A 13,834-nucleotide genomic window follows, 5' to 3' on the forward strand; every position below is an offset into this window, starting at 1 on the left:
GCGACAATATCTCGGCTTTTTTCCACTCAAAGATCGCTGATATCTACAGCTCTCTTGAATCCCTGAATCTTGGTATGCCCTCTCCCATTAACTTCGCTCCCTCTAGAGATCGGAGCTTGTCTGGTGGACACCCCCCTTCTTACTCCTGAACTGATGACACAGCTCCTGGATAACACCAAATCGGGCTCCCCCTTAGATCCTTGCCCGATTAAAGTCCTGAAGGCCTGTCGGGATGTGCTGATCCCCCCCCCCCCCCCCTCATGAATGTCATGAATCGTGCGATCTCGGAGGGAGATAGCGGTTGTTAAACCCCTTCTTAAGAAGTCCACTTTAGATCCAGGGGTTTTGAAAAACTTCCGCCCCATTTCACTTCTTCCTGCACCTGCAAAGATGCTGGAATCTCATCTTAATCGGCACCATAGCTCCTTCCTAGGGGACTCGGTCCTTCTGGACTTTTCCCAGCATGGCTTTAGGAGATCTCATAGCACTGAGACTGCCCTTACGGCTGTTAATAACATCCGCTGCCAGGTTGATAAGGGCCATACCACCCTCCTGGTCCTGCTGGACCTGACGGCGGCGTTTGACGCTTTGTCTCCATCCATTCTCGTCACCCGCCTCAGGGACAAGGGTTCGGAGGTCCTGCACTGAGCCTCTTGTCTTTCTTTCTAAATGACAGGGAACAGAGAGTGAACTGGACCAGTTTCTTTCTGCCCCTAAACCTGTGCATTGTGGGGTCCCCCAGGGCTCTTCATTGAACCCTACATTATTTAACATCTATGTGACCCCACTTGCCAGGTTAGTTAGATCTTTTGGGCTGGAAGTACTCTCGTACGCTGATGACACCCAAATAATGGTCTCCCTCACGCAGCCCTTGAAGGACTCTGCCTTGAACTTCAGGAACTGTATGGAGGCCGTGTCTCAGTGGATGGTACAGAACTTCCTGAAACTAAACGGGGAGAAAACAGAGGTGCTGATCTTCGGGGGCAGCCAGGATATCTGGTCTAAAGATTGGTGGCCTGCCTCTCTTGGAGACTGCCCTCTTCCCGATCAGTTTGCTAAAAACTTAGGAGTTCTGGTGGACACTGCTCTCTCCTTTGACCACCAGGTCAGTAGGACTGTCTCCACCTGTTGTGGTATCATCAGGGTCCTCAGAAAGATTGCCCATTATCTCTCTCCTGATGCCCGCAAGCTGGCCACTGTGGCATTAGTCTCCTCAAGACTGGACTACTGTAATGCTCTTTATGTGGGCATAAATAAGAGCCTTATCCATCGCCTCGAGATGGTCCAGAATGCGGCGGCAAAGATGGTTTTAAACCTTCCTAGACTTGCCTCGGCCACGGCAGCCCGGAGAAGTCTACATTGGCTTCCCATCTAGTCCAGGATCTCTTTTAAGATTCTTTGTCTTGCCTATGGGGCCCTCCACGGCACGGGTGTTGTGGGTCTTAAGTCACTTATCCATCTCTACTCTCCTAGTCGACCCCTTCGCTTCTCTAATAAAAATCTTCTTGAGGTTCCCTGGTTAGTAAGAGCAAAATGGGGAGGCAGAGCATTTTCCTCGGTTGTACCCAGGCTATGGTACTCTCTTCCCTTCGAACTCCTGGGGCAACCGTTGATTGCTCTGTTTCACAAAGCACTGAAAACCTGGCTTTTTTCTGAAGCGTATTTGTAGAGTACTTCATCGGTGACTACATATTATTGGACCTGCTTAGGCGCCTTGATGCCCTTGGGCAAAGTTGAGAGATAGAAGATTCACTTCATTTATTCATTCATTCATTCATGTCCATCTGTCGGTCTATGGTTGTGTGCACATTTATGTGTGTGTCTGTTTGACACGGAGTTCCTCCATGATAAAGTGTTGCTCCATGAAGCTATACCTGCTGTCACGGACCACCAGATATATATGCTGCCGCCTATCAGAAGGGGTTTATCTCTGGCCCAACCGAGACCACTCATGGCATAACTGTGCCAGTGGTAAGTTATGGTCACCATTGACTACTTTGGGCATTCATAATCTAGTTGCGGTTCACTGGAAGCCATCACTGAAGTAGTAAGAGCTCAAATGCTCTACTGTTGTGAGCATCCATGGCCTATGATTCTAATACTTCCTGTGACGAATCAGGCTTTTTGCAGGTTTCACCTATACACTTTACCCCCGTTTTGACTATTAGGAACTGGTGCAGTGGCTCTGAAATGCCCGAGTCCTGCTATCAAGACTCCGTGCCTGTACAGTGATCCTTAAAAACATACATTGGTGACAAATCGCACAGCCTAACTTACTTTCAAGTCTCTAATATATGGTACCGCGAGTACCCAGGGCCTGTACGTTCGTGTCCGCTCAGACACTGCTGAGTTGTGCCACCCTGAGAATGGCAAAGTAAAACATGGCTCCCAGCCTGCCACTGCCGACTGGTAGCTCAGTTTTAACTGCTGAGTCAACTTTGCCATCTATGGTGCCGGCAAAGCCCAATCCTCTCTTTTTAGGTCAAGCCTGGGCAGAACATGCAATGCTCTGCGAGACATGCAGTAATCTAGACTGTGGCTTGAGGCCTCCCCCATCTTTTCCATTCATTCCTGTTCATGCCCTTCATAAATACTTGCTTTGGTTGGTCAGCATGCTTAATTAGTCCTGCCTTTTTGTGTTTCAAACCCTCCCAGGAGATTAGCCCATGTTGCACGTGGCTTCACTTTTTTTTCTATAGGTTCCGTTATGCTCACTATTTTTTTCTTGGTTGCCTCAGCTACTATATCAGCATAGAGCCCGCTACACAAACGCTGTGCTTCATGTTTCAGCTGGCATTTGCTCGCTGGTTTAATTATTGTTTTAGTTTGGAGGCCGTACGCTTTTAACGACGTGTCAAATTTAATTTTCACTATTGCATCATCATCAGGTAGGAGGCCCATGTTTGACATGCTAGCCTGTGCCTGCATGCCCGCCTCCCAGGTGCCAGATCCAAAACCGGCTGCACCTGGTGGAGGGGGAGGTCGCCGGTCCATTCCTGGAGAAAGCACTGCCGGCTTCATCTTGCTACTTCTGGAGAGTCGAGTGCACAGGTGGAGAAACCAGGTTATGTGATGAGAGTCAACAGTACCAGAGGCCCTTGGACAAAAGTATGAAGTAGCCGAAAACACCACAAACACTGGCAGTAACCACTGTCTGCTGCAAAAGACATCGCATGCTGTCACCCTCAGAAGTTGTGATGGGCTCTCGTGCATGAGTGCTAACACTCTGCTCCTGACTTCACTCTCTGACAAGGAACAGTTACCAAGAATCCACGCTTCACTTTCTATGCGTAAAACGAGAGCAATCATTCCTTGCGTCACTGCTTCACTTACGCCACTTACGCCAGGCGCCCACAGGTCAGCGCAACCAGGCAGAGAAATGAAGGATGTTTTATAGTCCGGCTGATGGCCACATGCAGAAGGCTCGCTGGAAGCCCCACGTACACTGAGGGAGGTCTTGTATTCTGCTTAAAACTGATAAAAGCAGAGATGTCCAGCTCACCTGAGGAACGTCATGGCACACTCGGTGGCCACGGCTTTGGCCAGCAGCGTCTTGCCTGTCCCAGGAGGTCCATAGAGCAGGAGCCCAGAGCGCCGAAGTCCTAGAGACAGAAGCTCAGGGTGCTCCAAAGGCAGCTGAACAGTGTCCAGGATTTCACGTTTGACATCCTGCAGCCCCCCAACATCCTGCCACTGTACAGAGGGGACCTGCAGAAGGAGACACGAAAAAGGTGCATAATGATTGAGACCATGAAGGACGGGAGAGGAATTCAAAACCGAAGAAGTCATGGGGAACGAGAGTCAGCAAATACTGAAGAAGAAGAGGGAAAAAAGGAGAAATCCGGCATGAAAATGAAAAGCACAACAAGACGAGAGCATGAAAATGAAACAGGACGAGAGCATGAAAATGAAAAGCACAACAGGACGAGAGCATGAAAATGAAACACAACCGGACGAGAGCATGAAAATGAAACAGGACGAGAGCATGAAAATGAAACAACAGGACGAGAGCATGAAAATGAAACAACAGGACGAGAGCATGAAAATTAACACAACAGGACGAGAGCATGAAAATGAATAACACAACAGGACTGGAGCATGAAAATGAAACAACAGGACGAGAGCATGAAAATGAAACAACAGGACGAGAGCATGAAAATGAAACAACAGGACGAGAGCATGAAAATGAATAACACAACAGGACGGGAGCATGAAAATGAAAAGCACAACAGGACGAGAGCATGAAAATGAAACACAACAGGACGAGAGCATGAAAATGAAACAGGACGAGAGCATGAAAATGAAAAACACAACAGGACGAGAACATGAAAATGAAACAACAAGACGAGAGCATGAAAATGAAAAACACAACAGGACGAGAGCATGAAAATGAATATCACAACAGGACGGGAGCATGAAAATGAAACAACAGGACGAGAGCATGAAAATGAAACAACAGGACGAGAGCATGAAAATTAACACAACAGGACGAGAGCATGAAAATGAATAACACAACAGGACGGGAGCATGAAAATGAAAAGCACAACAGGACGAGAGCATCAAAATGAAAAACACAACAGGACGAGAGCATGAAAATGAATATCACAACAGGACGAGAACATGAAAATGAAACAACAGGACGAGAGCATCAAAATGAAAAACACAACAGGACGAGAGCATGAAAATGAATATCACAACAGGACGAGAACATGAAAATGAAACAACAGGACGAGAGCATCAAAATGAAAAACACAACAGGACGAGAGCATGAAAATGAATATCACAACAGGACGAGAACATGAAAATGAAACAACAGGACGAGAGCATGAAAATGAAACAGGACGAGAGCATGAAAATGAAAAACACAACAGGACGAGAGCATGAAAATGAAAAACACAACAGGACGAGAGCATGAAAATGAAAAACACAACAGGACGAGAGCATGAAAATGAAAAACACAACAGGACGAGAACATGAAAATGAAACAACAGGACGAGAGCATGAAAATGAAACAACAGGACGAGAGCATGAAAATGAAAAACACAACAGGACGAGAGCATGAAAATGAAAAACACAACAGGACGAGAGCATGAAAATGAAAAACACAACAGGACGAGAGCATGAAAATGAATAACACAACAGGACGAGAACATGAAAATGAAACAACAGGACGAGAGCATGAAAATGAAACAACAGGACGAGAGCATGAAAATGAAACAACAGGACGAGAGCATGAAAATTAACACAACAGGACGAGAGCATGAAAATGAATAACACAACAGGACGGGAGCATGAAAATGAAAAGCACAACAGGACGAGAGCATGAAAATGAAACAACAGGACGAGAGCATGAAAATGAAACAGGACGAGAGCATGAAAATGAAAAACACAACAGGACGAGAAAATGAAACAACAAGACGAGAGCATGAAAATGAAAAACACAACAGGACGAGAGCATGAAAATGAATATCACAACAGGACGAGAACATGAAAATGAAACAACAGGACGAGAGCATGAAAATGAAAAACACAACAGGACGAGAGCATGAAAATGAAACAACAGGACGAGAGCATGAAAATGAAAAACACAACAGGACGAGAGCATGAAAATGAATAACACAACAGGACGAGAACATGAAAATGAAACAACAGGACGAGAGCATGAAAATGAAAAACACAACAGGACGAGAGCATGAAAATGAATATCACAACAGGACGAGAGCATGAAAATGAATATCACAACAGGACGGGAGCATGAAAATGAAACAACAGGACGAGAGCATGAAAATGAAACAACAGGACGAGAGCATGAAAATTAACACAACAGGACGAGAGCATGAAAATGAATAACACAACAGGACGGGAGCATGAAAATGAAAAGCACAACAGGACGAGAGCATCAAAATGAAAAACACAACAGGACGAGAGCATGAAAATGAATATCACAACAGGACGAGAACATGAAAATGAAACAACAGGACGAGAGCATCAAAATGAAAAACACAACAGGACGAGAGCATGAAAATGAATATCACAACAGGACGAGAACATGAAAATGAAACAACAGGACGAGAGCATCAAAATGAAAAACACAACAGGACGAGAGCATGAAAATGAATATCACAACAGGACGAGAACATGAAAATGAAACAACAGGACGAGAGCATGAAAATGAAACAGGACGAGAGCATGAAAATGAAAAACACAACAGGACGAGAGCATGAAAATGAAAAACACAACAGGACGAGAGCATGAAAATGAAAAACACAACAGGACGAGAGCATGAAAATGAAAAACACAACAGGACGAGAACATGAAAATGAAACAACAGGACGAGAGCATGAAAATGAAACAACAGGACGAGAGCATGAAAATGAAAAACACAACAGGACGAGAGCATGAAAATGAAAAACACAACAGGACGAGAGCATGAAAATGAAAAACACAACAGGACGAGAGCATGAAAATGAATAACACAACAGGACGAGAACATGAAAATGAAACAACAGGACGAGAGCATGAAAATGAAACAACAGGACGAGAGCATGAAAATGAAACAACAGGACGAGAGCATGAAAATTAACACAACAGGACGAGAGCATGAAAATGAATAACACAACAGGACGGGAGCATGAAAATGAAAAGCACAACAGGACGAGAGCATGAAAATGAAACAACAGGACGAGAGCATGAAAATGAAACAGGACGAGAGCATGAAAATGAAAAACACAACAGGACGAGAAAATGAAACAACAAGACGAGAGCATGAAAATGAAAAACACAACAGGACGAGAGCATGAAAATGAATATCACAACAGGACGAGAACATGAAAATGAAACAACAGGACGAGAGCATGAAAATGAAAAACACAACAGGACGAGAGCATGAAAATGAAACAACAGGACGAGAGCATGAAAATGAAAAACACAACAGGACGAGAGCATGAAAATGAATAACACAACAGGACGAGAACATGAAAATGAAACAACAGGACGAGAGCATGAAAATGAAAAACACAACAGGACGAGAGCATGAAAATGAATATCACAACAGGACGAGAGCATGAAAATGAATATCACAACAGGACGGGAGCATGAAAATGAAACAACAGGACGAGAGCATGAAAATGAAACAACAGGACGAGAGCATGAAAATTAACACAACAGGACGAGAGCATGAAAATGAATAACACAACAGGACGGGAGCATGAAAATGAAAAGCACAACAGGACGAGAGCATCAAAATGAAAAACACAACAGGACGAGAGCATGAAAATGAATATCACAACAGGACGAGAACATGAAAATGAAACAACAGGACGAGAGCATCAAAATGAAAAACACAACAGGACGAGAGCATGAAAATGAATATCACAACAGGACGAGAACATGAAAATGAAACAACAGGACGAGAGCATCAAAATGAAAAACACAACAGGACGAGAGCATGAAAATGAATATCACAACAGGACGAGAACATGAAAATGAAACAACAGGACGAGAGCATGAAAATGAAACAGGACGAGAGCATGAAAATGAAAAACACAACAGGACGAGAGCATGAAAATGAAAAACACAACAGGACGAGAGCATGAAAATGAAAAACACAACAGGACGAGAGCATGAAAATGAAAAACACAACAGGACGAGAACATGAAAATGAAACAACAGGACGAGAGCATGAAAATGAAACAACAGGACGAGAGCATGAAAATGAAAAACACAACAGGACGAGAGCATGAAAATGAAAAACACAACAGGACGAGAGCATGAAAATGAAAAACACAACAGGACGAGAGCATGAAAATGAATAACACAACAGGACGAGAACATGAAAATGAAACAACAGGACGAGAGCATGAAAATGAAACAACAGGACGAGAGCATGAAAATGAAACAACAGGACGAGAGCATGAAAATTAACACAACAGGACGAGAGCATGAAAATGAATAACACAACAGGACGGGAGCATGAAAATGAAAAGCACAACAGGACGAGAGCATGAAAATGAAACAACAGGACGAGAGCATGAAAATGAAACAGGACGAGAGCATGAAAATGAAAAACACAACAGGACGAGAACATGAAAATGAAACAACAAGACGAGAGCATGAAAATGAAAAACACAACAGGACGAGAGCATGAAAATGAATATCACAACAGGACGAGAACATGAAAATGAAACAACAGGACGAGAGCATGAAAATGAAAAACACAACAGGACGAGAGCATGAAAATGAAACAACAGGACGAGAGCATGAAAATGAAAAACACAACAGGACGAGAGCATGAAAATGAATAACACAACAGGACGAGAACATGAAAATGAAACAACAGGACGAGAGCATGAAAATGAAAAACACAACAGGACGAGAGCATGAAAATGAATATCACAACAGGATGAGAACATGAAAATGAAACAACAGGACGAGAGCATCAAAATGAAAAACACAACAGGACGAGTGGCTAAAATATTATAAAAAGTTATGTATCTCTAGTAATTGATAGAACCCTCCAAGAATCGCTGGTGTAAACGATGGCTCAGGGGTCTGCTTCTCCTTCATTGTCCTAGACATCCTAGGCGTGTCATGTTCATGGACACGTAATGAGTATCCATTGACAGACATGGATGACTACTGCTTAACCTGCTTTTTGCATTGGACACGCGTCTAAGCCAGCATCACTGACATCATCAAGAGCCTTAAATCTCCGCCCATGTGTTTCCTTTCCACTCACTTGAAAGATGGATGGACACAACTTTGCTGGTTCCCAGGAGGGGGGGCTGTGACGGACGCTCTTCAGAACTGCTTTATCAAACACATTTCATCTCCAGAAGCTGCAAAGATCAATCCACTGAAGACTTCAAAACATGAGGGACCGGTATTAGTCATGTCAAGCATTGCAGACTGGAGGGAAATGGGAGAGGGATGTTTAGGGCACCTGGAGGAGGATGAATGAGTCAATGCTCCACTGGCTCCCAGGGCCCTGGCAACACCAACGCAATTGTGGCTGGTATAAGTCACTGTTTTGAGTTAGATTAGTGAGCCCTAAGAATGAAATTTAGGCAATAGGGTCTCCCTAACCTATTTTAACACCACATTGCACTCACTGCACTACTTATTCCGCACGCACCAAAAGGCTTCACCAAAAAGATCTCCGCCAAACAACCCCTTCGCGGGTGCCCGTCGGGCATTGCAGCGTCCGCCTGACGAGGAGCAGGCCCATATGATGAAGCAGGACATATTTCGGGATGTGTGAGGGCCCTTTTTCACAGAACTCAACACTCCCACTTGCACTTAGGAACTGCACACCTACTGGTTATAGTTTAGATGTCTGCACCGAGTCTACGACCCAGAGAGCCTAGATGAAATGAGGAACAACAGAGGTAGGGAATGCCGCCGGTGTAGAGTGAAGGTAAGCACGCTGATGCACAGGTCTCGGAATGCCCGAAAATATGGCCCTGTACACCGGAGAAGTGGTCCTAAGAGCTCCTGATATGGACCCAATATGGTCTTGGGAGTGGGGGGGGGGGTTGTTTATGGCATTCAGAACTATGATGGGCCTGGGTGTTCTGCTGCCCAAATGTGAAACAGCTCAACACTGGAGATGGCGGAGACGTATGGATGTAGCTCACAGGTGCAGGAAGTAGTGTATGCCAGCAGGGGGTACCCTCAGAAAGACAAGAACATCTGAGGCCCGTGGCAAGACTATACCAAGGGAGATGATGTTGACAGAGACATTCCCTTTCAGACAGCAGGCCGCTCCAATGCCCTTCAATGAAATGCGTATCAATGCAGTTACACTTTGCGAATGTGCGGACTCAGGGCAATGTAGCGGCCTTGCACATGTCGGTTAATGGCCTAAAAATGACACTGTTCCCCCTTCTTTCGTATAGAATGTGCTTGTGGGGCACCTGTAAGTGTGCGCTTCGCTGTAGTAGAGCAGTCGGAATACATTTAACAAGCCCACTGAAATTACCTGCCTTTCAGCTGGGGAAAAAGAATGAAAGTTCATATTGTTTTTTTGTTTTTTTCCAATTGTGCAAGTACGCTGTAATATCCAAGGTCTGTAGAGAACACTCTGCAATTATCAGGGAATTGGTCAATTGGTAATTGACTAGACCTATTGGTATGGGATGGTGATTCCTCCTTTGGTAGAAAGTGTGGGTGACTACCCAGAACTAGCCTCTCTTTATGGATTGAACAACAAGTAGGTGGAGCCGAGTGACTAGGCTGCGACTCCGTACCACTCCGGAAATGATGTAGCGGACCAGCCTAAAGAACCACGCCTGTGCGGTGATGTAGTTTCTTGTATCCATCTCCAACCGCGTCCTCAGAAATCAGAGCCCAGACAATTTGTGAGTGACAGTGAGCCCCTCTCTAACTTGGGATATCTTTAAAAGGGGGACTGGGAGTGCAGTGAGGAATCTGTGGTAAGTCGGTGGATTCACAAGAAAAAGCGTTTCTGAAGACAAGTAACTCGTTCTTCTGATGGATACTTCTAACCGTAGATTACGCACCTTTATAAGAGATACTATAGCAGTACCTTCCCAAGGTGGAGGGTCTGAGGACCGGACCAAAGCATCCTGTGATCGAGCAAGAGAAAGGAGCTTCCCACCATACCTGGCTATTCAGGTGGTAGTACGTGGTCAACTTATGCACAGAGGCCCCTGCTGAAGTCTGGCAGATATCTGTAACAAAAGAGGGTGGTGATGGACGGAGCATCTGAATCAATCAAACACTCACACCCAGTCAAAAGATCTGGGTTTGATCCATCACAGTTCTTTAGCCCACTCTGCCACCCCAGTTCAGACATGGCTGTATGCAAATCAGTCTGACCCTGTGCCCCATGGGAACAGTCCAGCCCGAACTGCCAAGCCATGTCTTCCCTGGACCAGAAACAAGCTTCCGAGGACCGGTTTCTCGCATTCCAGCCGTCTTCAGCCCGGCTTGCTTGAATCCAGTGGCAAAGTGAGCAAGGGACTCACGTCTGAGCATACCCTGCCACACTTATGGCGGCCAAAAGCGGTACAAAAGGGGGTGGTGATGGACGGAGCATCTGAATCAATCAAACACCCACACCCAGTCAAAAGATCTGGGTTTAATCCATCACCGTTCTTTAGCCCACTCTGACACCCCTGTTCAGACATGGCTATATGCAAATCAGTCTGACCCTGTGCCTCATGGGAACAGTCCAGCCCGAACTGCCAAGCCATGTCTTCCCTGGACCGGAAACAAGCTTCCGAGGACCGGTTTCTGGCATTCCAGCCGTCTTCAGCCCGGCTTGCTTGAATCCAGTGGCAAAGTGAGCAAGGGACTCACGTCTGAGCATACCCTGCCACACTTATGGCGGCCAAAAGCGGTACAAAAGGAGGTGGTGATGGACGGAGCATCTGAATCAATCAAACACTCACACCCAGTCAAAAGATCTGGGTCTAATCCAGCAAGCCGGGCTGAAGACGGCTGGAATGCCAGAAACCGGTCCTCTGAAGCTTGCCTTTTCCTCCACCTGAATAACCGACAAAGAGCTGAAACATTTGCCCGGTATTCTTGTGTGCGCTTGATATGAAAGCTAAGTGTACTTTTGAGGTCAAGACAAAGGAGTTTCTCTTCGTGCTTCGCGGGATGAGGGGAAACAAAGAACGCCAGAACAGTGATCAACTGACTAAAACAAAAAAGGGTGTCATGGCTTTCAGAAGGAATCCAGTCTGTGTTCTCGACACAAATTTTAAAGCAGAAAGGAGGTGCAGGGTAGCTGTACCAGCAACGCCTGAAATCCACTCACGGTGTGCTGACATGATGGTAATGAGGAAGACAGCTGTAAGAGTCAAAAGCCCCAGGGAGTAGCCGAGCATTGGCTTAAAAGGCAAAACAAATTGAGGACTCCTTGAGACATAATGACTAGTTTGGGAGGAAACATGTGAGTCAAACCTTTTATAAAACACATAACAACCAGTGACAGCTGGTCATATAAATACGGAAAGGCCTGAAAAATAGCCTTTTACCATGTCCACAGCAGAGCCTTGGAGGGCTAACGAAAGAACAAACAAAAGGACATCAGAAAGTTTCACTTATAACTGGTCTGTTTCTCATGCACCGCACCAAGCGACAAACGCGTCCTAAAGCCAAGAGTATCCGCCAGCAAGGATGGCATCGACCTCCTTGGGATGTAAGTAAAACAAATTAAGCTGCAGCTACTTAATCTCCTTGTATGGAAGTGTAAGGTGTCGAGATTCAGACTGAAGCCCCTCCCCTTCTGCTGAGTCAGGAAATCCTTCCACACAGAAAGACTGATTGGAGGACAAACACTCAGGCTGAGGAGCATCAAATACCACATGCTCCAGGCCCAGACCGGGGCAGTGAGAATAATCTGGGACCCAGTCTGTCTTGATCTCGCTCAGAACCCGGTACAGGAGCAGGTCTTCCATTCTAGCTATCGTGCACCATCTAAGGAGCGCTCTGGAGGACGCACAGAAGTGTCAAGACTGCATGTACTCCATAGTGAACAGATCTAGCCAGAGCGTAACCCCCTGCTTGAAGACACCAGGCATCACCTCGGGATGGCGACGCCACTCATGGTGTGCCAGTTGGTGGATGGCAACCTGAAGGATTGGCAGATGTGCTGTCCGTGTAGTCCAGTCCCCTCCTCCTTCTGATGGACGCAGCTGAAAGGCTTTCGGGGCAGACTAATCGCCCGTAGCTCCAGCACTGTGATACAGAGCTGATGCTCAGCTGGAAACCAGGTGCCTCTGATCTCCACTTCTGTCAGGCGGCCTCCCAAGTCCACCGACGAGGCATCTGTCATAGCTGTACGCCCTGGCTAGGGAAGGAAGAGCGGAGTGTTGCAGGTCAAATTGGCATTCACCAGCCACCATCGCAGATCAAATGCAATCTCCTTCAAGGTCTGTGTAGTCAGAAAGACAACCCTGATGCTGGGCCCACCGGATCAGAGGTTCCACTGCAGGATCCGCATGTGTCACCTGGCATTCGTGATGTGGAGGATACAACGGCCAGGAGTCCAAGGATCCTCACAGCCATCCCCACTGAACCTTCGGGCTGATCCCGAGACTCCAGGATCACATCTTGAATGACCCATACTCACTGTGGCAGGGGAAAGAACTTGAAGGCCACCATGACCAGGACTGCTCCAGCAAATGGGATCCATTGTTTGGGCCTCGGGAGCGACATCGGCTCATTAATAGTTGTGGGGAAACCCCTCTTTTTGTGTGTTCATCCCCAAGCTTTTAGACTGATGCAGCTGGTTTTTGACCCAGAGTGCACTGAGGCCGCTAACCAGACCTCAGGGACAGTGCTTCGACCCGAAAGTGTTCGTCAAATATGCTGTACCCAATTAGAAATGGCTAACTTACCTGTAAGTCCTTAGCAAATGGTACCCTGGTACCCAGGGCATATAATTTAGAGGGGTACCCCGGGGCTTCCAGCACTAGTTATGTCACCCTGGAGGTCCCCCAAATAGAACAAGTAGCCAAACCGCCACTGCAGATTGGTAGAGCAGTCACGCAGCTCCTGCCCCCTGGTATTCAGACATCCTCAAGCGAGAAAAAGCTATATGCAGGGCCATGGAAAGGAAAGGGAGGAAGTCCAAGGCAGAGCCAGATGAACAGCTCTACCGAAGGGCACATAGAGCCTATGTTAACAGCTGTAATGTAGCCAGAAGAGCACATCTGGGCTCTCGCATTATGGAGGCAAAGAACTCCTCTAAGGAGCTATTTAAGATCTTGAAGGAATTCACCAACCCGAAGGTCTACAATCTGTTGCCACCCCCCACCCAGGAGCTTTGTGTGTGACGACCTAGCCATCTATCTCACCCACA

At 46.3% G+C, this 13,834-nt stretch overlaps 1 protein-coding gene across 1 annotated transcript in view; it reads right to left on the bottom strand.

Annotated features, from left to right (window-relative positions):
- The window catches only part of PEX6 (peroxisomal biogenesis factor 6), a 141,099-nt gene that overhangs the window by 34,258 nt on the left and 93,007 nt on the right, over nucleotides 1–13,834 (bottom strand). The window contains exon 11 of the mRNA XM_086925819.1: nucleotides 3,503–3,708. Within this exon, the coding sequence (XP_086781945.1) occupies nucleotides 3,503–3,708 (206 nt within the window). The remainder of the gene's footprint in view (nucleotides 1–3,502; nucleotides 3,709–13,834) is intronic.

Source organism: Lissotriton vulgaris, chromosome 6 (genome assembly GCF_964263255.1).
Source record: "Lissotriton vulgaris chromosome 6, aLisVul1.2, whole genome shotgun sequence".
NCBI classification, from domain to species: domain Eukaryota; kingdom Metazoa; phylum Chordata; class Amphibia; order Caudata; family Salamandridae; genus Lissotriton; species Lissotriton vulgaris.